General features: G+C 43.1%; 1 protein-coding gene across 3 annotated transcripts; it reads right to left on the reverse strand.

Moving 5' to 3' along the window:
- Positions 1-1,799: 1,799 nt before the first annotated feature.
- st6gal1 (ST6 beta-galactosamide alpha-2,6-sialyltranferase 1) lies at positions 1,800-25,987 on the reverse strand. Of its 3 annotated transcripts, XR_014894199.1 has the most exons (10): positions 25,700-25,987; positions 25,079-25,163; positions 14,356-14,562; positions 13,264-13,626; positions 12,892-13,156; positions 10,718-10,815; positions 9,797-9,898; positions 7,843-8,017; positions 5,854-6,367; positions 1,800-5,614 (listed from the first exon to the last, which is right to left on the reverse strand). XR_014894199.1 is itself a non-coding variant. In XM_085289916.1 (9 exons), the coding sequence occupies exons 2-9, from the start codon at positions 25,088-25,090 to the stop codon at positions 6,102-6,104; spliced, it is 1,488 nt and encodes a 495-aa protein (XP_085146042.1). In that variant the 5' UTR covers positions 25,091-25,163; positions 25,700-25,987; the 3' UTR covers positions 1,800-6,101. The 3 variants fall into 3 exon arrangements, 2 of the variants coding, with proteins under 2 accessions (XP_085146042.1, XP_085146043.1); XM_085289916.1 differs by having other exon boundaries at positions 1,800-6,367; XM_085289917.1 differs by lacking the exon at positions 25,079-25,163 and having other exon boundaries at positions 1,800-6,367.
- Between the last annotated feature and the right edge of the window lie 865 nt (positions 25,988-26,852).

Here is a 26,852-nt window from a genome sequence, read left to right on the forward strand (position 1 = left end):
ATGACCTAGAGATGTTTTGTAAAGAGGAATGGTCCAAAATACCTTCAACCAGTAGGTTCCAATGAAGCGTTTAGAGGCTGGAATTTCTGCAAAAGTTGGATCTGCTAAATATTGATTTCATTTCTTTTTTTGTGGAGCCCAAATTTATGCACCTGCCTGATTTTGTTTAAACAATTATTTCACTTTCTGTGAATCCAATAAACTTCATTTCACTCCTCAAACATCACTGTGTGTCTCCTACATGATATATTTAACTGACATTTTTTATTGTCACAACCAACGATTTATACAGGAAAATTATGACTATTAACAAGGTTGCCCAAACTTTTGCATCCCACTGTATATTCGGTAAATGCCTAAGACATCTTGAGAAATGTAAATCGCCGCTTGATTCATCCATTTGGTTGACTCCACCGGGGTAGCATATGCTAAGGCGCGCAGAGTAGACTGAAACTGAATGGTGAAAAGTGAAACAAATTATTTGAGAGCTACATTTTTAAAGGATAAAATACAGTTTCAAAGCAAATGAATTCATTTTCAAAATATAAAATTCAATTTCAATTTAGTGACGAACATTTACAAACCGATACATTGAATTTCAAATTAGGCTAATTCAAATTCAGTTTTAAAAAGCATTTATTCAAGTTACAATTCAGATTCAATCTGAGCAATTCAAATTCAACTTATTCAAATTCAGTTTCGGATGGCACAAAGTTCTGCCCATACAAGAGCCCTAGTTCAAAATGTGTTTTGCTCCGGCTTCTTCCATGCATGTTAAATTTAATTGGTGTGTCTGTGTCACCCTGTGTGTACCTGAATCCTATGTGATAGTTTCAGGTATCCACTCTAAGCTGGGAAAGTGTTAGAAAAATAGAAATCATATATTTTCTGCTTTTTCATAACTGGTTCTTTTCATTAAAACCCAATTGAACTTTTAAAAAAAGCCCAACTCCTGTCTGACATGCTGCTCCTGTTCATTTGTCAGTAAAACAATTATCTTTTATGAAAGAGGCTTATATTAGAAAAGTAAATTCTTACTGAATTTCTAAGGCATTAAAATGACATACTACTGCAATACTGAGATTAACCACAACACCAGACCATATGCAACACTGTCACTGTTTGATCATTTGGATTCATTGCACTTCATAAACAAACCACATTTGCCACCAGACAGCGACACACTGTGGCTAGAGGGGGTATTACATTGAAAGACTTGAAGCACATCGGTGTTGTTATAACATTATAATTAACCAAAGCAAAACAAACATAAAAAAAGGCCGCTGTAAGTGTTAAAATGGTGAATGGCCTGCATTTGTATAGCGCTTTACTTAGTCCCTATGGACCCCAAAGCACTTTACACTACATTCAGTCATTCACACATTCACACACACTGGTGATGGCAGCTACATTGTAGCCACAGCTGCCCTGGGGCCACTGACCCGAGGTTAAATTTGATATACTTTTGTGAGCTGGCACCCAACATCTACATGTTCACTTTTTTCTTTGATATGAAAATAACTGCACTTATTAATTATTATACTGAACGTAGATTACGTACTGAACTCTACCAGTGAGAATGTGCTCTCAAGGTGGGGTAAACCTGAACATGCAGAGCTAACAGAGAGACAGTTGACCCATCACACTCACCTTCACTTCTTTGGACTGTGGAAAGCAGCTCGAGTACAAATCTCTGTGGAACTGGAGTCAAAGCCAGATTTCACTCACAAGTCGACAAAATGTCAGCCAACAATTAGACTTGTGCATCTTTTAGGAACAATTAATAAATACATTTGGAATTTACAGTTTATCATATTTATTTTTTTACAATTAATTAAAAAAAAATATTTCAAACAGGAACAGAAGGTAGAGCTGAGCATTAGAAAATATCACAGAAAAGGATCAAACAAATCAAATCATCTCAAAGACAGATCAGCTGCATGCTTCTAGAACTCTGCACATTTTTAGTCTGATATTAAGTTACAAGACGGCAAAGAAAAAAATAAAGAAATTAAATCTAAGTTCACAACATTTAACCAATCCTCCCAGAAACAGAAGAGGATGAAGGCAAAGCAGAGGAAAAAGTGCATCTGTAAGCTGAAATAACAGAATATCAAAAGGCTTCACATGAATGTACACAGAGACAAGACTGCATAGGGAGGAAATGTTCTCATAGCTTTGCTCTGAAATGCAATGACATCAATTATTCAAGTGTGTGACTCATGACTAAACAATGAAGTCTTGGTAAGCATGAAACGGAAGTGACCAGAACACAACAGCAGAGTCATTTTTGTTCTTGACGACTTTGCTCGAGCTCCGAGTCGTTCTGCTTCAGGATTAAATTAGCTGTGTTAGCATGTATCATAGTTAAAAAGCACTTATTACACGTTACTAAACTTGTACTTGTTACAGCAGAGAAGTGTGTTTTATGTGAAAAAATAAAATAACAGCATCTAAAAATGTGTCTGCATCGTGGCTAATTAAAGCTAGCTGGTGCGATTAAGTTTGCTACAGCTGATTTCCCCACTTTTGCATGTTTCATGTATTCACATATACAATATAACATCGTAGTATATGAAATACTACATAAAATTTGAGCTACATCTGATTATAACAGAGGAAAAATCACCATCGGTTAACCTCATCCTGATAAATGCTAACTAGCCCAGCTAGTCGTATATTTCAAGGGGATCTATTAGCTTTTCTGTATTTTATGTGATATATATTTATTTGTTTGAATACCTGCACCCCACCTGACCAATCAGACAAGAGTAGGCTGTTGGGGGGAGGGGGTCTGCATAAAGATTGTGAACCATGCATAGCTACTGTAGCGAGAATCAAAGAACGAAAATATGAAGCTAGCGAATAACACGTTGTACAGTGAACTGTAGTTAGCATTGAAAATAAGGAGCTGCGTTAGTGCCATGCGGATATTTTCTCTATTTTTTCAGAGATTTATTTTGTTGATATTTTCTCGTTGTTACAACACTAGTTTAGGGAAAACTGGTTTTAAACATTCATCTGTATTAAGAGATTAAGTCAAAATCTGAGGCTGATCTTTACTGTGATAACACTGAGAATGGAGCATTCATACAGATGTTACAGTAAAGAAAAGTAAAGAAGAAATTGCCATCAGTTCATAGGTAAGATAACTAAGCTAAATGACCACTCAGCAGACTCTCCAGTAGCCTTAAAGCTAGTGAGAAAAACTCGGTTTACATACTTAAGTTAAAATCATTTAAGCCAAACATTTTCTGCACAAAATCCAGCATAAATACAAACCAGCAGGCAATAATTAGTGCAAATGACACAAGGAGCATTATATGGATCATAAAACTCTTATAATGCAATTTGTTAAATAAAATACTCAATATTGCATTAAAATTGCTTAAATTAGCTTAAAGACTCGAAGACGTTTTGGACATTTAGTGACTTTTTAAAATGTTATATTGAACTGCAAATTAAATGAAATGCTCTTAAATGTCCTGAAGTGAGAATGCTCACCTTATATATAAACTAATTAACATTTTTGATAATTCTAGAAAGACACAGCGCTACCAACCCCTTGTCTTTTATGCTAGTAGTGTTAGCTGCTTGTTAATAAGGTAGAAACTGCTTGTGTGTAAACTATATGAAAGTAATATTTGTAATCTTCTACCTTAGCTATACCTGCACTTTATATTTTCAAGATTAGCTAAAAAACCTAAAGCCTCACATAATTCTGAATCAATTCTGATTTGCGGTAGTACCATCAGCAAGAACCGTTTTTTATGGAAGACATAAATGTCAGTTTTTCAGTTTGTTGCTAGTTTGCTGGTTGTTCAATTGGAGGGTGTTTGTCTGCAAACAGCAACAATACGTGTACTTTATGTGAAACACAGTTTTACACCAGTGTAAGCAGCGGTGTACGTTTAGGCTCAGCCACACTAACTAACTGTTTTGGTGGAAACTGTCAGACTCACCTGCTCTTCGAAAACACAGAGCCAATGATTTCAGTGGATAAATTTTTTCGAGCCATGCTCAATTTTTACGATTCAAATCAGCTGATCAGACCAATCAGAACTCTGCTTCTGCATCAAGCGTTTGTAGCTCAAAGCATGCACTGTTACTGAATACACAAATAGTAAAATAAAACTGTTGTACATCAGACGCACAGCTACATGCTGCTCTGGGACCATCAGCTCTGTTAAATGATTTCTCTGCACCCTGAGATGAGGTCCACACTCTGCCAACAAGAGCTCAAACATCCTGAAATATCCACGGTCGTGATAAAGTCCTGGATCAGGCCAGCACATCCCCCCTGCTGTTGTCTTCTTCTGAGAAGTTTCCCTTTCTTGTTTAGAAGCATCAGGACCAGCTCATCGTGGCTACATGTCCACTTCATTTTGTTCACAGTGCATTTTTCCCCCAACACGTTACAGACACTGTTAAACTACAGGGATATGGATACAGCGTAATAACATGGGAATGGTTGGTGATACTAAAGTCCTGTTTGTGGCACATTAGTATATGTGAGGGGCAAACTCCTCAAGATGGGCGGTGACCATGGTGGCCATTTAGAAGTCGGCCATCTTGGATACAACTTTTGGTGTTGCTATCAGTGTGTGAAGACTGGGAGAAGAGGGTTGCACTGACAATCCAACACAATGGGCAGCACATTGAACACATTTTATAAGTGGTCAGAAACTTGTAAATAACTCATGAAAGAATAAAGTTACGTTGAAACCAAGCACACCATTGTTGTTCTTGTGACATTACCAATAAGTGTGATGTGTCACATGGCCCTCTTCCTATTGAAAAAACAAACGTTGTATCCAAGATGGCCGACTTCTAAATGGCCACCGTCCATCTTGAGGAGTTTGCCCCCTCACATATACTAATGTGCCACAAACAGGACTTTAACATCACCAACCATTCCCATGTTATTACGCTGTATCCATAGAAACGGCCCACCCTGTATAAGTTTGGATTTTGTGTCATGTTTTTGCCACGAGCTCAGTGTGTCACGGACTGAAGAAACAAATACTGCAAATAAAATATCAGTTAGCATGTCCATATAAACCGAGTGGGGCTTTTACGTTGGAGAAAAATCAAATGCTGATATCACAGTAAAGACCCTCCTCCTATAATACTCTCATAATATTTACACTACGTGAGGATTACAAAAAGATTACTGGAAATGGCAGGACTCACAAAGTGTGTAAAAAACCTACGAAGTGACCTTTTGGGTTAAGTTAGAAGTAAACTCATCTGCAGGCAGTATCTTCTTCAATAAACGGGTTCAGTGAGGTGTGTAAGCATCATGTATGTAATCACACAGAGGCACAGCGGCCTCCTGCTGCCTGAACAAGAAACCAGAACACAAACACACAAGCAGAGACGGTGTCGCTGGACCTGCGCACGACTGATATTTATGACCCAGTTTGCTAAATTTTGGATTTTATCTGCTTTTTAACTTCAGGAAGAAATGATTTTGGACCCCTCAAAACAGGCTGGATGTCAGGGAATCTGTCCTGGAAAATATTAATATGCACTTTTTGATCAGAGGACATTTTTGGTGGTCTGTCACTCACTCGTACGCTCTCCACCTCGCAGTTATAGCAGTGGTGGGAAACTCCAGGCCTCGAGGGCCGGTGTCCTGCAGGTTATGTGTTCTTGATCCAACACAGCTGATCTAAGTGGTTAAATGACCTCATCATGTCTTGAAGTTCTCCAGAGGCCTATCAATGAACTAATCATGTGATTCAGGTGTGTTGGCCCAGGGTGAGATCTAAAACCCGCAGGACGCCGGCCCCTGAGGCCTGGAGTTCCCCACCCCTGAGTTAAAGGCAATCACTGAGATTGCTTGAAAACCACCAGAATTATCCTCTAAGGTCAACATGAGCATCAAAATTTGGGCAACTAAGAAGCATCCAGTGATCACACGTCAATGACCTCACAGGGATGTGTGTACAGCAGCACATGTATGAGCTGGTCGGACTCCAGTGTGTGTTAACAGCATGAAATATTTATAGAGCGCTCTTTGTGGTTCGGTAGTGAGGATGAGGTTTGCATGCGTCGGCTCATCTTCATGCAGGACTCAGATTTGTGCGTTGATGCAGTCAGCGGTCTCCTCCAGCAGTCTGGCTGCAGTTCAGCTTCCTGAAGCCGGGCAGCGTGACGCGTCCGTTGGTGTAGATGTCGCGGTCGGAGCCCTGGTTCATGCGCTTAACCAGGTTCTTCTCGTACAGCAGCGGGTGGTAGGCGCCCAGCGTGCAGGCGGCGTCGTAGAAACGCTGGTAGTAATGGCAGAGCTCCGTCTTCCTCCGGGACGGCAGGAACTCGTACACGTGCACCACCTCGCACAGCGACATCATCAGGACGGTGCCTGGACAGGAAGCAGAGGGCATGAGGACACTTTGCAGAGCTTTTCAGACAGTTTGGTGCTTCCTCTGTTGTGCTTATATAAATCAAATAAAATCGAATAACCAGAACCACAGAAGGTCACAGGAGGACATGAAACCTGACACAGAATATTCCCAACTGAGTGAAAATGATTTCTTTTGAAATCCTGGAAACAAAGACGTCTTTCAGACTAAATATATGAAGATATCATTTTTGCCCATGTGGCCCAGCGCTGGTTAGGACTGATCCTCACTTTGGAGCAACATCTACAAACATGAAGCCTTCATGTGTTCTTCATCCAGCCCACAGCTTTGTCCTCAGTTGTGTAACGAACAGCACAGCTGCCTACGCACTGTAGGTCCGCCAACATGTTCACGTCCTCCACGGCCCGCACACATGCTGCAGAAACAACCTTCTCATTACATACTGTATAATCACCTCTGTGTAACAGGAAGTAGTTCCTGTCTGGTGATCCTGGAGGAGAGATGTTTATAATGAACTGAGGCTCTAATATCAGACACCAAAGGAGGCGGAGCTCCAGTTACAAATCAGATCCTGCATTTGTGAAACTCGTGACATGAACGGAAGACGTTGGAGGAGAGAAATATGAAAATCAAGAGTCGTCCTCGGCTACAAAGAAACCAAACTGAGACTGAGGGGAAGGACGAGGAGTAAAAAGACTCCCGGCAGGTACAGCTGAACTCACTCAAAACACCACGAGGAACAGACTTTCAAAATAAAACAGGAAGTCAACTGACAGAAGACACAGAGGAGTTTGTATATATATGCGTTCAACCTTAAAGGGACGTTTCACCCCTAAAACCAAAGGAAATGTTTTTGCTGCAGCCTGCGGAGTCGTTTCTATAAATTAAAAGTACCAAAAAAAGAAGCCAGGAAAAAACAAACGTGTGTCGGTTCGTCACATGACACTCTAACGACAGCGTCATGAAGAGGGCAAAGTTTCCTGAAGTAGATTTCAGTCTTTCTTCGTTCTGTGTCATTATGCTCGCTGTTCTCCGCCCACAGCGCACGCCGGCGATGTCACATCGCTGGGCGCCTCATTATCGCTCCTGCAGAGTTCGCCTGGTGCGCAGACTCTGAGGTGAAGCTGAAGGCTGAGACGGGCGGTGCAGAGAGATCAAAGGAGTGAGGCGGATGATGCCTCATCGATCAGCGGATCGGCCTGGACCAATAAGCAGCTGTCACACAAACGTTCTTTCAGAAGATCGTGATTGGACCAGGAGACATTTACAGAAAACAAACAACACACGATCAATGCAGCCAATCAGGTCGCAGACACAAACATCTGATATCTAACCGCACACAGGACTTGAACATTAGTGACCTCTGAGTTTATATTTTAACGAGTATTCAGTAAATGTTTTGTTTCAGATTTCTGCCCCACGTGTGTTATGAAGGCAGTTTGTAGCATAAACAGGAAGTGAGAGAAAACCATACCGAGCATGCCGGAGGAGGGCGGGTTCTTCTGGATGGGCTCGGCCATGTTGTCCTGTATTCGCTGCCAGATCTGCCACTCAAAGCGAGGATGCAGGATGTAGAAGGGCTGCAGAGGGTGGAGCCTCCTGTACCTCTGGTACTGGGCGAAGATGGGGTAATCAGTCCTGTTGAACCACTGCGGGGGAGGAGGGGCATACAGGTATGAGTTTTAACTGACACCTCAAAATACATTCAGTATCAGCACCAATCCTGCTGCTTCAGTCTTTGTTTTACTGATGCTTCCCTTTGACTGAGTTATCAGGGAGACGCTCTGTGCAGGCTGCAGAAACAGGACGTTAACTAGTTAGTGACCGAGGGATGTTTTAGAACAGAAAGTGAGCAACCATAACTGAAAACAGGGGAACAAAGACGTGAGAGGAACTGATAAACTGCATAAATACAAACATCACAAAAATACTGAAAACAGCAGCTCAAATAAACCAGAAACTTAAAAGCTCAGACCCTGAGAATCTCACTGGGATCATGACTTTTCTACCACATAAAGGCTGCAGAGATAATGTAGGGGGCGGCGGCTTCGGAGAGGAAAAGAAGGGCCAGGGCCCCCCCGCTGTTTGGAGTGTCCTTCATGTGCAAATCTTTCAGTCCCACTGCTGGACTGAGGCCTAAATGTCAGAGTTGTCCTTTATGCAGCTTCCAGTAACGAAAGAGTCTCCATTTAAAGGGACAACAGACAAGATGCATTCAGAGCAGACCAGCTGGGCTGCATAAAGGAGCAGCACAAGATAAATGACGTCTTTTGTCCACTGGGTTTTAATCGTGCCAGGTTACTCGAGTGGAGTCCAGGAATAAAAACAAAGAGCAGAAGAAATCCTGTGCAGTGGTAGACGTGTCCTCTCAGGATAAACACATGAATTATGCATCAGAGAAACGGCTTCTGAAGCTGGAGAACCAGCAGTTGTTCCTGCTGGTAACTGGATTTACTGACGACTCGTTCAGTTTCCCTGCAGCGCAGAGTCAGACCGGCTCCACGCTCTGTGCATCCACGAGGGGAACACTTCATCATGTCAACCTTTAAGCTCCTGAGAAAAGCCTGCAGACCAGGACCACCCGACACAGGAACAGTTTCTTTCCCCTCGCCATCTCCCTCCTAAACAGCTGACCTGTCACACTGCTCCCACTGCCAGAATGCAACTGCACCTTATGTACATTCTGTAGTATTCATTCCACCTCATTTCTGTATTCTATGTATATAAGTTTAGATTGGTTATTTATAGTTGGTTTACACAGCTTTGTGTAATGTGTGTATATAGACACGTGTGTGTGTGTGATTTACATTGCTGTGCTTGAGAGCCTCCATCTACCGGAACCAAATGCCTTGTATGTGTCGGCACATATACTTGGCCAATAAAGACGATTCTGATTCTGAAAAGAAGCCAGTGCGCAAGAGCCACAACCTGCAGTCCCTCAAGTGTCCAGTAGAGGTCCCAGCAGTGAGCCAGTCCCCACAGACTCGCGTTAAAATGTTTGGCTTTGCCCTGGAGCGAATCTTCCCGTCATAAAGCTTTACATTTTATTTATTAGGGGCGTGGCCTATTAGACTCAAATACAGATGCAGGTATCGACTGTGTGCACAGCAAAGTTATGTTGTATGTTCCACTGTTTTTGCACAAACGTGACATTTTCCAAACAGAATTCTTGCAGTCAGACACACCATCATGCTTACCTGTGCTCGTCCATGTTAGTCTAAAATCCACAAATGTCCAAAGAAACCACAAACTGATTAATACAAGCGTGTGCATGAATATGTGCACCCGACGGAGCCGTAGGAGGAAAACTTGAATAAATGTGTCTCTTATTTGACAAAAATTCTACACTTAATTTGAACAATTTAACAAAAGTTATTAAACGCACGCTGGTTGTGACAGAGCTTCTAGCTTAAATCCAAACGCATCACCTTTGTGAGATCTGCAGAGAAGGGGGCGGGGTCCCAGGCCACCAGAACACCTGAGCTGTACAGAGAACTGGACAGGAAGCGGTGGTCATCAGACGCCATCACCTGTAAAGATTCAGAGAAAAAGCACACTGACACACGTCGCTTAGCGAGCCGCGTCTCTCAAGCTTTAATAAATAAAACATGACTTTTAAAACTCTTTAAAAATGAAAAGCTGTGAAAACCGAGCAGCTAAATTCTCTGGTTCTACTGATTAATCCAAATCCACTCAGTCGAGTTTTGACTTTGCCGTATTCAGAAGCATTCTGCAGATCCTCACAGCGAGGTGTTCTCACATAAAAGCATCTAAAAACAGCCACAGGCAGCTGCTCTGCACTGAAACGCCCACAGCCCATCTGCAAACTCGACCTCTTCAGCGCGACCATCGCCTGCAGCGTCGTTACAAACTCGACTTTACTCCAAACTGTGGCGGAGAGCCGAACGCTCTCACACACTAAACAAAGTGATTTAAATAACAAAGCTGCACGTGTTGTATGGAAAAGTTATTAAAAAATAAAAACAATTAACATTATTTCTGTCACATTGTTGTGTTGATATTAGACACCCAGGTTTCTAACAATGAGGCCAAAATCAGCCTAAACGCTTCGTTTCACACAGTTTTTCTCCTCTTGGATCTCTGTGATGTCACAGAGGGGGATCTCAATCAGATCTACTGTTGAAATATTTTGCTTATGAGGGGCAACCAATCAGAAGAACACAAGTTAATAAGTGTGAGAGAGAAAATTATCGTATAAAACTGGCCGCAGATTAAAAATCAACGCGCAGACGATCTTTGGATTCTCGTCTTATTATCACCACGTCTGTCTCGTTTGCAGTGAAGCACTTCCTCTCAGCTCAGCTGTCACCACCTGTGTCTGTGCCCACCTGTGAGTTGATGAGGCGGATGGTGGTTTTGGACCCGACGTCCTTCTCGTACCCGGTGGTGGGCGCAGCGTTGAAGCGCAGCACAGCTTCATGTGAGTCTGAAAAACGAGAAAACTAATTCGGTTAAGAAGAAGTGAAAGTTTGTGATTCGCTGAAGTGACGCGTTTTCTGTTCATCAACCAAGAACACACACACACACACACACACACACACACACACACACACACACACACACACACACACACACACACACACACACACACTTAATTTAAAAGATGATGATAAAGTCAGTTATTACATAAAGAGCTGACTTCAGCAGGAACACTGGGTGAATCTAAAGCAGTCTGAGGTCACTTAAATGTGTTTTCAGCCTATTTTCACACTAACTTTGTGCCTCCTCCACGTTTTCAGACACAAACAGCAGAAAAAGAAAAGAGCAGCTGACTTGTTCTGTCCCACAGTGGTGGAGCTTAGTCTCAGTTGGACAGTCTGTCCATTCACCCGTTTCCTGCAGCTTGTCCGGGCCGTGTGGGCAGCAGACATTCCTCTTCCTGCCTCCTCTGAGGCAACAGCAAGATGTTCCCAGACTGCCCTGGGGCCTCGAGGGGCCTTTAGAGGGGACACTCCACCCTTTTATGGCTAATGCCAACAGCCAGCACATCATCCTCCAGCAACAGAGAAATGATCCTGACCACCAAACCTCCACCCACCAGCACGGCAGTTGGTTATACAGGCGCTGCACGCAGCTCACACTTCAGTCAGAGCACCAAGCAAACTGTGTTTGCAGACATGCTGGGTGAGAAACTCTGGAGCTACCAGACTTCTGCAGAAAACAGCTCAAACACATCCTTCATCTGTGGTTCAGGGACAATGTGCTGCAGAGAGCAACTTTGCTTTGCAACTTTCACACAGCGAAAACGATCCTGTGTGAGAGCAGCAGGGCTCAGCACTTACACCAAACCTCACTTTGAACCGTGCTGTTTATGTTTCGCGTGCTGCTCACTGCTGATGCTGGGAGGAGAAGAGCAGCTCTGAGGTTCTCGACAGAGAAATATCGTCTCATCCTCTGGACTGTCCAGATGTGAGGGACGTGTCCTTTTTAAATCCCAGACTTTGGGAGTCAAAAGCATCAAATCCACATTTAACCCTTTAAGACCTACCATAGAACCAAGTCCGCCAGAGATTATTTTATATTTTTACCTGCTGTGGAGCCATTTCTGGGAGCATTTCAAGTTGATATACATCAATACAACCATTATAGCCAAAATTGTAATAATATGTCTGCATTAAGTGCATAGTAATTACATAAATTGCAAAAAAGTGCAATAAACTACAAAAAAAATTTAAATTGTTTTTGCTTTCTTAACATATATTTCTAGTTAGAGAAATTTAAGAGGTTTATCCCTCAAAACTGTAAATACAAAAAAGTTGCACAAACTAGTTTCCCACCACAGGAAATTTATTTTGAGTGTCTTCATAGTTTTATTTTTGAAATACACCAATTTTTAAACACTGCAGGAAAAACGAAAATAAATATTATAATGCAAATTTGCAAAAAAAAAGCAGCATGTGCATCAAAATAAACTATTTCCAGCAGTGCAATATGAGTCCTCAGCATCCCAGAAACGACACAGAAAGTCATAAAGTCAAACATAACTTTTAAAAACACAAGTATAGGCTCATGAGGCCCTGATGGTAAAAAACTACATTTCCGCAAAAATGACGTCACTTCCGGTTTCGGGCAGGTCATGGCGGACATGCGATAGTTCGTGCTGATGGACATAGGAAGTGTTATGAACAGCTGATCGGATCGGCAAAGCGTGTTTCTGGAATATTATGTTCTTGTTATGTTTTTATGCAGTTTTTGGAAAGCTATATGTGGAAGGAAACTGTGACCGAGGACAAGCTGATGGCATCAGATGTAAGTACAACTCCTCTGGTTTCATATGCAAAAAAATTATTGTGCTAGCTCACGTGGTTGCAGAGCTACCGGGATTTAAAAATAGTTACGCAAAACAGAGCGTGCCCGCTCCGACCGGCTTTAACCCTTTACAGCCGATCGGAGCGGGCACGCCACCCAAAAATGGCTCCACAGCAGGTAAAAATATAATATAAGCTCTGGTGGACTTGGTTCTATGGTAGGTCTTAAAGGGTTAAAGGGTTAAATGTCTCACCGATCTCTTTGCCCAGCCCAGAGTAGCGCAGTGAACCCGCCGATGACACCACAGCACAGCTCTTGTAGGGTCCGAGGTCAGAGGTCAGCTGCTGCGGAGGCAGCTGGGTGGCCCAGGGCAGCAAGGAGAAGGGCTGGAGGTCAGGGGTCAAAGTCGCGACCTCTACTTTGTCCTTCAGTTGGCAGAGAAGCTCGGGACCGCTCAGCTTCGGCGTGCCAGAGACGCCGCCGGGGCCCGACAGCTCGACTCCGTATTTGTTCATCGCCTGACAGAAACACCAGAAACATGGAGGGAGGAGCGCGTCAGTCCATATAAATCTGGACTTAGCCTGCATGTAACTTGTAGACGCTGCGTCACTGGTCCACGACTCACCTGGTAGTTCTGCACCACCTTCTTCATCCTGGTCCCCAGCATGCTGCTGGACATCTCGTCGTCCCACACCTCTCCCAAAAGCCCGTTAGGCCCGAAGAACTCGGCGTCGCTGCCTCTGCCGCTCAGCTCGCCCTTCCGCCGGCCCCCGAACAGGGTCTCCAGCGCTCGCGTGAAGGGGCGCGGCAGCAGCCGGCTGAAAAACCCCGGGGGCTCCCGCTGTTTCCGCTTCGACGACGAATCCCTGGCTTCGTGGCTGTGGTTGGACGAGGACAGGATGGGGATCGGACGGCGAGGGTCGCCTGGGATGACGCCCGGGAGCTTCTGAGGGTCCGTGTACATGGGCTTGGCTCCACCTCGCAGCACCTGTGGGAATCAGCAGCATCAACATTATTGTGGTTCACCAAAAATAACTCAAGTCTGTTCGTTTCTTCCCCCTCAGGAAGTGGTGCAGACTTTCAGGTGGTGCTTGACACCAGCTCAAGCATCGAGCCTGTAGCTTCCTCTCGCTGGAGCGCAGCTGCAACACCTTAAATATGACGATGGAGAGAACGAAAGCTGGACCACTAAACCCTGGTTTTGGCCTTGAGGCTATTTCTGATTGGTTCAGGGAACAGCAGAGCGCCGACTGACGTGCCAGATGCTTCTCTGTGGTTCTGTGTCAGGTCTTCTAAGGACATGACTTTCAGATACTGTTCAGCTGTAGCTGTTTTTAGGTCTGCTGCGTCTTCTTCTGGCCTCCACTCACTGAGTTTGGGAATCAGCTTGTCGGTGCGAACACAGTATTGCCTTTGAGACTTTTCGATATTTAACCAAAGAAATGAGAACAAATGATGTGTTTTTGTGACAGTCTGCTAATAAAAGTTGTTCTTATGTGTAGGAACAACACTTTAAAACATCTGGCTGCTTGGAAGCAAAATATCTAGAAACAAGGGGTGGCTCAAGACTTTTGCACAGTGCGTGTTTGTTTGTTTTCTTGCCAAATTTCATTTTTCACCTGAATTTAAAACTTTGTTTTCCTTGATGTAGTTTTGCTGTGGGTTGAATAGAAACTATTCAATGAAATGTTTCCGGTTGTGGTTAAACTTTTCGCACCTTGATGACATTGTGCGCATGAGGCTGCGCGCGGGTTCGTGCCCGGACGCCAAAGATGGCGTCGGTGACGGGCACGCTGTTTTCAGCACAGATGGCGTAGAGCAGAGCCATGGAGATGCAGAAGAAGGTCATGCAGAGCACGCCGCGGCGAGCCCGCCGCCTCAGACGCCACAGCAGGCTGACTCTGTCCATCGCTGCCCCGGGTATCTGCAAAGACAGAATGAAAGGTTTGTATTACACATCAGAGCCGCTGTGTCTCACCTGGACTCTGTGTTGTGGGTCAGCTTATAAAAGACGGGGTGAGGGTGCGGCACATTTCATGTTCAGTATCGGGAGAATTCAGCTTTCATCACAGCAGCTGATGAGAACCCACAGAGCTCAGCTTCCTGTAACGGCTCCGTCAGTGCTGTTTAAGAGATTTCACACATGAAATTAAGACTCAGCAATATCAAGGTGATGTGTTCAGTTAATCTCTGCTAATCTTCACAGCTGACTGTAGCTGATGCTTTTCTGTCACCTGAGACAATAAAACAAATTTTTAGTGTTCACAAATATGTCAGAAGGTTCTCAGTCATCCAGGTCATCGCAGTCTAAGGAGCTTGGAAAGAAAAGCGTCTGGACTTCTTTAAGTTGCTTGAAGATGTTCCACCTCTCATCCCAGAAGCTTCTTCAGCTCTAGGGTCAACTGGTGGAGAGTCCCAGATTTAAACCCAGTGGGAGTTTCCTGATGATCCTCTACCTAACCACATGAGCCGAGGTGTGAAAACGGGTGTGGGTCACAATCAGCCAGAGTTTCGGGTAAGCTCATTGTGAAACCTGGCCCCACCCTATCATGTGATTTCCTGAAGTCAGATGGCCCAGAATGTGAGTGGGCGTTAAGGCGTCTGGGAAGAATCTCACGAGTTTAAACTGACAGAAGAACGCAACACACAAAAACAGAGCTACAAATAAAAATGTGGAACAAAACATTTGGCTAAAAAAACCTAATAAAGGTCGGGAGAAGAAACAAACTGGATGAACATAAAAATCAACCCAAGCACGAGGTGCTAATAAAAAGCTGGTTCACACAGAAGGTCCTCAAAACAATCCAGATACCAAAAATACAAAAAGGATGGTGGAAAGAAACAAAGTCCTGAAGTTAAGTCTTCTAACTGTGCCACAGCCTGAAAAAGAAGACGTGGAAATCACTTCAGCTTGTCGCCGATCAAAGTGAAATTAATCTGATTGATCAGGTTTCCAGCAGCAGATCAGACTATAAAAACATTTACACATCTTCTAAATCACCAAATGATTCCATGCATGCTTCAGTCACACTGCAATCCAGTTGACTCTTGGTTCTTCGCTCTGCACATCACCAGCTCCTGACCAGGTGATGTGTTCGGTGTCAGTTACCACGGCGATTTAGCCTCGTAAAAGGAGACTATTGTGCCCACTCACACTCACACCACAGAGACAAACACGAGGAAGCAGCTTACAAATGATGCATGCATCAAAGAAGAACCATCAGCTTTCAAAATGCTACACTTTGGAAGTGATGGACACCGAAGGTTGTGGTGAAGTTTAACATTCATAACTCAGTATGAAGTTGCTCAGGGCAACCACCACACACAGGCAAAGGTCAGGAAAAGAAAAAAGGAGCATCTGGTGAAGAGAGTGTGCTGAAAGTTGAGTCTTTACAACAGTGTCAGACTCGTCACAGACTTTTGCGAGCACGCCTCGAGTCACGCTGAAAGTCACGAACAAGCTCTGTTGTTTTTGTTTTTTTACAGGACGTGTTTGGGGTGTGACCTCTTCATGGCCTTCGCTCAGTAAGACCAGAGAGGAGCTGGTTTACTAAAGTCTGCTAACATCGAGCTGTGTCCATCTTTCACCTCGATGTGGTTGATTTGTGCAGGCGTGGAGCAAAACGACCACACTGACAGTCCAGAAGTGTAAACGCTGCACGTCTGAGACAGACATTCTGTCACATGACGCCAATAATCAGACTTCACTCTTCTGACCGCTGTCACGCTGTCTGAAGTAACACGCCGACGCTCCGCGCAGCTTTAGCGACTTCAGAGCCTCGCTCTCTCCACACTCTGATGTCTGAGCGATGTTCAGGAGTCGAGGGGCTGTTTTTCTGATAACTGATTGGTCAGTAGGACTAAAACTAAAACTAAACTGAACAAAAAAGTTTGTTTTTTCATTTGAAATAATTCGTTCAGGTTCCTGCAACTGTGACATTTTAGCCCTGTCTTTGTTTCTGTTGATTTGTTGCAACAGAAGTGATTCAGTCACTGAACCATACCAGCAATGTTTAACTTATAGTTGACTAATAAATGATATATGATATGATAAATGATAATTTGTGTATTTCATTACAGATGAGCTTTGCTGCAGGGAATGAAAGTCCTTCTGTTAATCAGCCTTTTTAGTAGGTCTGAGTTTTCCATATTTCTGTTGAGCTCAATCATTCATATCTCTGGTTTTGCATATTTTATCAACATGACCGTCTCATCCATGCTGCCAAACTGTTGCTAAACATCACCAGTGACTGCTGTTGCAATCTTCCTGAGGGTACACTTGTTGTTGTAAGTAGGGCTGCCACAAACGATTATTTGGATAGTCAACTAGTCACCGATTATTTTTGCGATTAGTCGACTAATCAGATCATCATCCATTGGACATACAGCTTATCCCATATGGAAAAGAAATAGTAAAAACTTCTATGATTTACTCATGAAAGTGGCCACTTTCTCATTACTTTCATACATTCTTTTAGTAAGTATCCAAAACATCCAAGTTTCATTATATAATTTTTCAAGGGATCTTATATCTGTTTTCACTCTTATGTGCTTTTCATACAAGTTTCACACAAGACAGATACAAACTTTATAAGATTTATAAATATCTTTTCCATATGGGATTGCACCAGCAGCATCTCGCCTGAAAATATGTTAAACGTTTATTTTGTGACCCAGAAAGAATAATAAGAGTAACATTAAAACTAACTAGCTGCCGCCATTGTTGGAAACTGAGCTGGGCCGCGCTATGAATTCTGGGACACAGCTTCTTCTTCTTCGGGGTTTAACGGCAGCTGACATCCTTGTACATGCAGTGCTGCCATCTTCTGTTTCAGTCCGTTATTACACGCTTAAATCCTGCCACTTATTCCTGCGTCTTTTGGGATCTTACAAAGCTTCAAACGACGCGTCGACTATTAAATCAGTCATCGACGATTTTGATAGTCGACGTAATCGTGACTAGTCGACTAATTGTGGCAGCCCTATCGAACACTTAACTGAATAATAAATCTGAAAGACATTTGTACTTTGAGTTTATGGCGTCTCCTCTAATAAAATAAACCCGACAGGCAGCACAGAAAATCCAGGATTAATTCCAGAGTTAGTGAATAATCCCAAATCCTGCGTCATAGTCCCGCCACTGATACGTCATTCGTTTACAGCAGAGCAGGCCGCCTGCACCGTTTCAACCAATCAAACAAACTACACGGCGACACGTCACAGTTTGTTTCTCAGGAAGAGGAGAAAGCTGTGGTCAAGACAGCGAGAGCGAGTTTAGAGATGTGAGCAACACTGAAGGTGTTTGCTGTGTGTAGTTAGTGTGTAGTGTAGTTGTTTTTTGATCATTAATAAATAAATCGATAAATGGGGCTGTTCGATATAACGATATATATCAGATGACGATATAAAAACGTCTATCGTTTCATTTTACGCTATCGTTTGTTTCATGGTGTCGCAAAATAAACTGTTTACGGCAATATGTTTTCATTATTTTGATGGTCACTGTCGTGGCTATATTAGTTTCTTAAAGTTCTCTCTTTCTCGTATATGTAATATAACCACACTACGGACGGACAAGCGCCTGTTTGTATGCGTTGTCGTTAGCAACAAGGACGGTAAAACCATCGCGTGTCCGCTTGTTTATTTTCCACATAAACCTTTCACAATAAAGCTCAAGATCCTGTTGAGACTTTTCAAAATAAACTGAATCATGTGAAAGATGCAGATTATTTACAGATGAGAAGTAAAAAAAGAGCCGCCAGGTGCTAAAAAATAAACCTTAGACTCAAACGTTAGAACAGGCTTTTCCCCGCAGCACGCCGTGTAATAAATACTCACAAAGGAAACGGCGGCGTTACAACTTATGTCTAAAAATGTGTCGTTTCATGCATCGGTTAAAACACTCGACTCAGCTACACGACGCACAGCTGGAAACACTTCACGCAAGTCGAGCTGCCCAAGATTCACAGAGTTTACAGAAAATGTTACATTTTAGTGATTTATATCGTTATCGGACGATAGAATTCTTATATCGGGATATGAGATTTTGGTCATATCGCACAGCTCTATCGATAAATCATTAGGTCTCACACACACACACACACACACACACACACACACACACACACACACACACACACACACACACACACATAAAATTAGTACAAGTCTACCAACAACATCTCCTGAAATGATGATTTTTAGTAAAGAGATAAAAACCATCTTACTTTTTTGAAAAGACGTTCCAACACGTCTAATCACGAGCTCTTCAGCGCCTCTAATAACGCCGGCAAGCAGACTGAGACTCAGCAGCACTAAATGCTGATCACAACATCCTGTTCAGACCACACGTAACAATAACCAATCAGATGTGCGTTACATCAGTTCCACTGATCTTAGCATGCAGGAATAAAAGCACACAAAGTGCTCTGACAGTGTCGGGTTAATGCTTTAAATCAGTATTATCATCATTATGAGATTGTTATTAAATTTTATTTTATTTTCGTGTTGACAACTTCTTCCTGTTCTGATGTCTCAGGGGCAGGCGATGCCCGAGGGACTACAGCTGTGTGCAGTAAACTTGTTCCGTTTGAAAGGCTGCTTTCTGTTTGTTAGAGAAAATATTAGAAAAAGAAATAAGAAATATAGCATCCAAAAAAAAAGGAAATAGCCACAATAGTTGCTATACTCAGGACAAAAGGTAAGAAAACCTGCCTTTGGCTGATTATTTGTGCAACGGTGCTTCTCAGTAACAAATCTTAAGACTATTGAAAAGCTGACTTACGTCCTCTGACACGGCGCCTCACTAGTGAGGAGGATGAATTTGTGGGTGGAGCAGCAGAGTTGAGGACGCACACGCAGGCAAACCTTCTGCCAATGACCAGCAGGAGGCGTCTTGGGGCAAGCAGGGCTGTGTTTTTTAAAAATATCGATATATTTTTATGCGAGATATGAGCTGTGACAATATCCTTTATATCTTTATATCTATGTTACGTTATAATTATACTTGTGGAGCCGCAGGTTTGCCTCTCTTTGTCCACTTTTGTCTTTACGCAACGTTACTGGACCTCGCCTCTATCCTTCACTGAACACAACTCCCCCTCCTCCCCCATCGCTTCACCTGCAGGCAGCGACAAGATGGAGACGGCAAATCTCCGTTAACGAGTTACTGCGCATTGCCCCGTGCGTGGGGCTGGACGGCGTCAACGTGTTAACGAGCTAACCGCGCTAACGCCATCTGCACAGCCTAGAATCCTTTCATTTTCTCAAAAGTTGACAGCGCACCTTATGGATGAATTCTGGTTGTGCTTGATGACCGCGAACCGATTTTATGTGCACGGCGCTCAGCAATCTGTCAATAAATGTTTTAGTACGACTTTGGTCAGCTACGAAGCCGCACCGCTTGATGGATTGTCGGAGCATTACGGCTACCGAGGAGCTTCGCGGAGTGATACGTACTGTGCTTCAACATAATATTACCGTATTGTGTGTTTATAAGGACCATAAATGGCACCTGTAAGCGCCGTGGTTACGAAGAGGATTTCAAACTCCAGGCTGTCAGTCACGCAGTAGAAGTTGGGAACAGAGCAGCTGTGAAACCTTTGTTATTATGCTCAGCGTCTGTTAGTTTACAGTTTGACTGCACAGTTGTGAGCTCTTTGTTATGCACAAAAACAACATTGTTTTCTTTTATTTACGGATCATTATTGTTTAATAAATGCTGATCATTTATTTTTGAGTAATTTTTCATGTACATCTACGCTGTATGTTAATTAAAGTGCCTGTGTGACATCTGGGACACAGTGTGACTAAACTCTCTGTTTGTTCTTATTTTATGGCTTTAAAAAAATATCGAGATATATATCGTATATCGCCATCCAGCTAAAGGATATCGAGATATGAATTTTGGGTCATATCAACCAGTCCTAGGCTGTGTCGTACATCATCACCCACGATAACCTCAGCTTAAATTTCTATCCATCTATCCGGTTGTTCAGTCTGACGTCACTAGCCATGTCTGGGTCTAAACTCCGCTGCAGGTCCATATATCAAACGATCACTATGGCATTACTGAGAGTTAAAAACTGTCTAAAGTCTTTCATCTTTAATAAAATGATCAGCGTTCTGCTCTACCAGGTGTAACAATTGAGTTTAACATCCAGGCATCCATGAAAACGGAATTTATGACATTTAACGGAGTTAGAAGTTAGCAGGAAGTTAGCTCGCTAGCTTCTATCTAAATACAATATAGCATGTCCTGACTGCGGGGTTTTGGAAACAAATTAAAACATACAGCTCTGTTATCACTTCCAACATAAATGAAGACAGAAAACTAAACAGCAGTGACGTTTGTAGGGTTACTGAAGTTGGGCTAGCTGGTATATAATGATGTGCTACGTGACCGCTAGCGACACAGCTATGTTAGCATAATATAAACAAGCTAACCTTTTTTCCACTCGATAAAAGTTAATGTGAGTGTTCTCGGTGGTCAGGAACAAATGTAATCGCATGGCAGGATGCTGTAAAAGGACCAAACTTCAGCCAGGAGAACAACTGAGATAATCCATCCACAATACGAGGTTAGTCATTCATATACTGCTGCATGGGCTGGGCTGTAGTTACATCCTAAGGTTTTAAAAACTGAGCTTAAATAAATGATTAGCGGTAATAAAAGCCGAGGGAGGTCAACAGTGATCACTGACTGTTTTAGGAGCTTTTTGAGATCAAATAAGAGAAAATACAAAACATTAAACATGTTAACAACACAAAAGCCATATTAAACGCAGACTACTTTAGGCCCGGAAGTAGGATTCGTCGCGTCATCACTGAACAACCGGATTCTCCTCCGCTTGTCCTTTTCAGGGTCGCGGGGGGGGGGGCCTCTCTCTTTTCTCAGTTATTGATTCGGTCTTCAATACCTCCCCCGCTCTCCATATAGATAGCTCCACTGAAACTTGCGATAGGTTCTTGCAGTTTTTTTATTAATAAGATAGAAAGGCTTCGATCTACATCTACCCCATCTCTGTATAATGTCTCATTAACATATACCTCCTCAACTGCTTTTGACCAGTTTGAGGCTGTATGTCTTAACCAGGTGGAAGATCTTTGCAATAGCATAAAGACATCATCCTGCCCTTCAGATGGAGTCCCGACCCATTTTCTAAAAAAGATTATTAAGGTAGTCGGTCCCGACATTTTAACTATTTTTAATAGTCTCAGCCCTGGAGTGGTACCAGCTGGATACAAGCACGCTGTAGTGCAGCCAGTGCAGCTACAAACCTTTCTAAATAGTCATAATATCTTTGAGAAGTTCCAGCCGGGCTTCAAAACCCACCACAGCACAGGAACTGCCCTCCTAAAAATACTTAATGATATTTTATTAATCACTGACTCAGGAGACCTAGCTGTGCTCCAGCTCCTAGACTTAACTGCAGCCTTTGATCCTGCTGACCACAGCATTCTGATCTGGAGCAATGTGGTATCAAAGGTATCCGCTTGGAATGGTTTAGGTCGTACCTCTCCGACAGGACTTTTCCCCTGAGCCTTGATGATTTTATTTCTTCCCCAGCTCCTTTTACTTGTGGTGTCCCGCAGAGTTCCACATTAGGCCCAATGCTTTTTTCAATCTACATGCTGCCCCTAGGCCTAATCTTTAGGAAGCATAACATCTGCTTTCACTCATATGCCGACGACACCCAGATTTATCTTCGGTTTAATAGAAACACCTCCACGCCCATGGAATCAAATGTCTCGACGAAGTTAAAACCTGGATGTCCTCAGATTTTCTTACCTTCAATGAGGATAAAACTGAGGTAATTATTTTTGGACCGAGCTGTAATTTCAATGCCCCAGATCTGGACTTATGCAACCTAACATGTGCTGTTAAAACACATGTAAAAAACCTGGGGGTGTTCTTGGATAGCAAACTTACATTCGAGAAACAAATTAATTCAGCTGTCCAGCGGTCCTTTTTTAAATTAAGGCTCCTATCCAAAGTGAGATCTTTTTTATCTTTTATTAACTTGGAACAAGCAATTCATGCATTTGTTTTAACTCAGCTGGATCACTGCAGTTCACTGTATGTGGGTGTCAGTCAGTCCAGCTCAGCCCGGCTCCAACTTGCTGCAGCTCGCCTCTTGACTCGTGTGAAGAAACACCAACATATTACTCCGGTGCTTGATTCCCTTCATTGGCTTTCAGTGCGTTTTAGAATTAAATTCAAAATCTTACTTTTGACTAATAAAGTGCTAATTGGCCAGGCACCGGACTATTTGTCTGACCTATTGCAGCTGTATACGTCGTCTAGAGCCCTTCGATCAAGCGATCACCTGCTCCTTACCTTACGTAAGTCTAGGATGGTTCATAGAGGAGATCGGGCATTTGCGGTTGTGGCACCGAAAATGTGGAACGATCTACCTCTCCACATTAGAAAGGCCCCAACTGTCACTCTTTTTAAATCGCATCTTAAAACATAGTTTTTTACTCTGGCTTTTGAAACTGTGTGAGAGTTACCAATTCTTTTATCCTAATTTTCTTTTCATTTTCTTACCTGTCGTTGTTTAACTGTTACTCTGTGCAGCACTTTGGTCAGCTCCCTGTTGTTTTAAACGTGCTTTATGAATAAATAAATGAAATCTGGACAGGTCGGCAGCCGGTGGCAGCGCTAACACGTGACAGTTCATTGGTAACTGAATCAGGTGTGAATATGGTTGCCTGTCTCTGCGTCAGCCCTCTCTGTCCGTCCACACTGAGATGGAAAACGCTTTCATTTGAAGACGGTGCTTTCACGTCGCAGTGTGGACAGCGAAAACGGAGACTTTCGAAAACGATGACGCGTGTTAGTCATATGATGCAGTCATGTGACCAATTAAACTACGACAGCGGAGGGCAGCAGTTGCTGTGTTTGCTCTCAGCTCTGACAGCCCTATTAAAGGTTATTATCAGTCTGTACGTGCTACAGATCAAATTCTTTGATTCTCACTCGCTTTTGCGTTTCATGTGCAGGACTGGAACGTAAGCGTTTTCAGCCGTGTGGACGCCGAGCGCTTTCAGACGAAAACACCGTTTTAAATCTATCCGAGTTAGTGTGGACGTAGCATCTGTCTGTGCTCACACTTTGTTTCAACACGTTCACTTCAAATTATGAAGCGTGTCTTCAGTGCGAGCCGCTCGGCGAGAAACAGCCTTCATTCACTCGCACTTAGAAATCAAGCTGGAGGTGTCAGCGCCACAGCAGTGGGTGCTTTCCCACAAACGCTCTTATTGTGAAATAATTTGGTGATAATAATCTGATGATTTTCCTTATTTGCTCATTTTAGGTTTTATTAAATAAAAAGTTTTTAGCATCTGAGGCGTTTTGCATCCGGGCGGCTTCGTCCATCTGCAGGTCACCAGCTTATCCAGCCTCCAACATGATCCCGTGAACGGAGGCAGCATCAGTTTAGTGCTGCTGACTGCAAACAGATGTTGTGATAGGGCATCTGATTAAAGATGTTAAGACAAATCCCCCCCACACACACGCATCTTTGAGAAGATACTCACTCTGGAGCTGAAACGGCTCTTTAAAGACGCCAGGAAGTGAAGACTGACACAAAATGGCCTCTTCTCTCTTCACGAGATCACAAAATCAAGCTGCTCCTCACACAGAGAGCAGAATCGTGTGTGTGTGTCATGCAAGGAGATATGAACACATAAACTACCCGTGATTAAAAAGGCCGGCGGGTGCGTGTTTTAATCCGTCCGCTGAGGGAGGTTGGCAGCGGCGTCACAGCGCACAGCAGCTGATTGGTCGGCTGCAGTGGGACATTTACGCCTCAGATCACATCTCCTGAAATCCTCACTGAACACAGGCGCAGCAGTTTAACGCAGCACTCACTGGTTTGACTCTAAATGAGCAAAATCCTCACACGTTCCCGGCTGGTTGGAAACAGGGTGCACGGTGAAATCTGGCCTTTTTTAATTAATGTTGCATATTTGAGCTTCATTAGTACGACAGACTTCCAATGAAACTTGAAGGGCATAGATCAAGGTCTTAACATCTTCATGTACTTCTACAGTCATAGTTTGAAGGTTACTGAACTTTTGTGCAGTTTGACGGTCGATGGATCGATCCTGCAGACGCAGAAACGGTTTTGCTTTGTGAACAAACACCTCGCTGCTGCGCTGCGTCCTGTTTACTATAACAGCTGCTGTGCCACCCCTGTGATGTTTGTACTGATACTCAGCGCAGCTGAAGCTGTGTGAATGAAACTCGACACCCACAGCATCTGCTGCTGGTACTACTGCTGACTCTGTGAGTCAGCTTCATCACAAAGCACACGTTTCTGAGCGCAGAGAGGCTGAGATTTCAAACACAGGCTCAGAGAGGACGGATTTATATCGCTCGGAGGATTCAGAGCAAACACTGCAGATGACCTGAGAGGGCGAAGTGAGCACATTACCTTGTAGGCCATGGCTCGTCTTAGTGCGTTGATCGTATTGATGGTTTGAAACAGGATGCTGCTTTCAGCGCTCACCTCATTGCTTCTGTGGAAAGGAATATATACAGTAAACACAGGGTTCATACACATCCAGTCCACTCTTTCTTTCACAGTTTATCTAAAATAAACTCTTAATGAAGGAAACTGGAGCAAACGTGTTAGAACAAAAAATAAAATGTTAAGCTGCAGTCTAGTTTAGTAAAGACTCATAATAAACGTGTCAGACTGTGTTTTTATGATAGCTTCCTGATAAATGTGCAGCACGTTGCTTTGTTCTGTTATCACTGCTGCATTAATGCACTGTGGACTAAAAGGCCTCAGGAGCACTTTTACTGTCTGCTTCACTCACGATGGCACCAGGACAGACACATGATGCTGCTGTTGGACAGCAAAGATCAGAGTGATGGAAGAAAGGAGGACATTTAAAAACGTGTGAAAAATAAGAGGTTCAATGATGATGCTGCACAGTAGATACAGAGCACAAGATTATTAATGACTGACAAGAATAAAGTAAATACAGTAGAACATGCCGGGCATTGGCTCGGCACAGACACATCAACAGAGAGAGATGTCTGAGGTGACCTGCATAGGTGATGCTCCTCCGCTCGCCTCCTGCCTCTGATTTGTGGACGCTAAGGCTCCGAGCAGCTTGTTGTTCCCGCCGCCATGTTTCCGGTGATTCGCGGTCCTGCTGTCCGTCCGTCCGGTCCGAGGCCGCTGTCCGCATGCATGAGCGGAGGCCGGGAGCGGTGAGTCCTCCTCTCTCGTTTTAGCCCCTCTCTTTTCTACTGTCTTTCTCTGTGACGGTCACCATGCAGGCTGCTCCTGCTGCTGCATCGAGCAACAAGCTAGCGCTGACACGACCGGCGCATTTCCGGTGAGATTTTCAAACATAAATAATACATTTAAGTAAATTAGTATGGAAGTTACATAGCACCTTTTTAGACTTTCACAGAAATAATTTAGAAATAAATAAATAAAATAATATTGCACGTTTAGTAGAACATACATAAAATTGTGGAAAGAAACATAATCTTAAAATTAACTGTGAGACAGTTTGAAGAAGAGATTTACCAGTTTAACAGATTTAGAGAAGTGAGAGAGGATGTACATGACAATACCTTGCTTTTCTTTTTGTCACACTTTTTAAGATCATTAAATACATTTTAATATATTTAACACAAAGCTAATCCAAGTAAAAACAAATTCGATTTATGTTTTTCTTTATTAAGAGGAAAAATCCAGCCAAGCCTTGTTAAAAGTAATTTTATTGCATTTTTTTGATGATCTGAAACATGTAAGTGATGAATGACAATATCTGAAGCTGGTTCTGCAGTTATGGCAGTTATGGCACAGGGAAGCTCTTCTTCCCCGTGCTTGCCAAGTGCTGCTTTAAGGGATCATCTGATCATTGTGGTTTTCTCTGTCTGGTGCTGTGGGGTCTTTACTTTAACTGTACTTTGATCTTGCCTTGGGATGGCTGCTGTATAAATGAAACATCTTCTTCAGTCACTGGTGTCACATGCATACTTAAACATTAGTTTTGTAGGTCATAACGTTCCTCTCCCACAGTGCTGGGGTTATAGCTGGACCTCAAGGGTCCAGGTTCCCCAATAAATCACTGTCCCCCTTTAAGCTGAATTCTGCTGATATACAACTGATAACAAAAATATCACCAATAATCACTGAGGAGGACACTGATGAGCCCGGGTGACCATATTTTGATTTCCATAAA

The sequence above is a fragment of the Mchenga conophoros genome, linkage group LG10 (genome assembly GCF_057382185.1).
Source record: "Mchenga conophoros isolate Kocher_MC1m ecotype Shallow Benthic linkage group LG10, M_conophoros_male_GT1.1, whole genome shotgun sequence".
Classification (NCBI taxonomy): domain Eukaryota; kingdom Metazoa; phylum Chordata; class Actinopteri; order Cichliformes; family Cichlidae; genus Mchenga; species Mchenga conophoros.

Coding starts and splice junctions, on each gene's coding strand:
- st6gal1 (XM_085289916.1), bottom strand. Junction 10,816..12,891: donor TGGGCTGGGCAAAGAGATCG/GTGAGACATTTA, acceptor CTCGTTTTTCAG/ACTCACATGAAGCTGTGCTG. Junction 9,899..10,717: donor TCCGCCTCATCAACTCACAG/GTGGGCACAGAC, acceptor GAATCTTTACAG/GTGATGGCGTCTGATGACCA.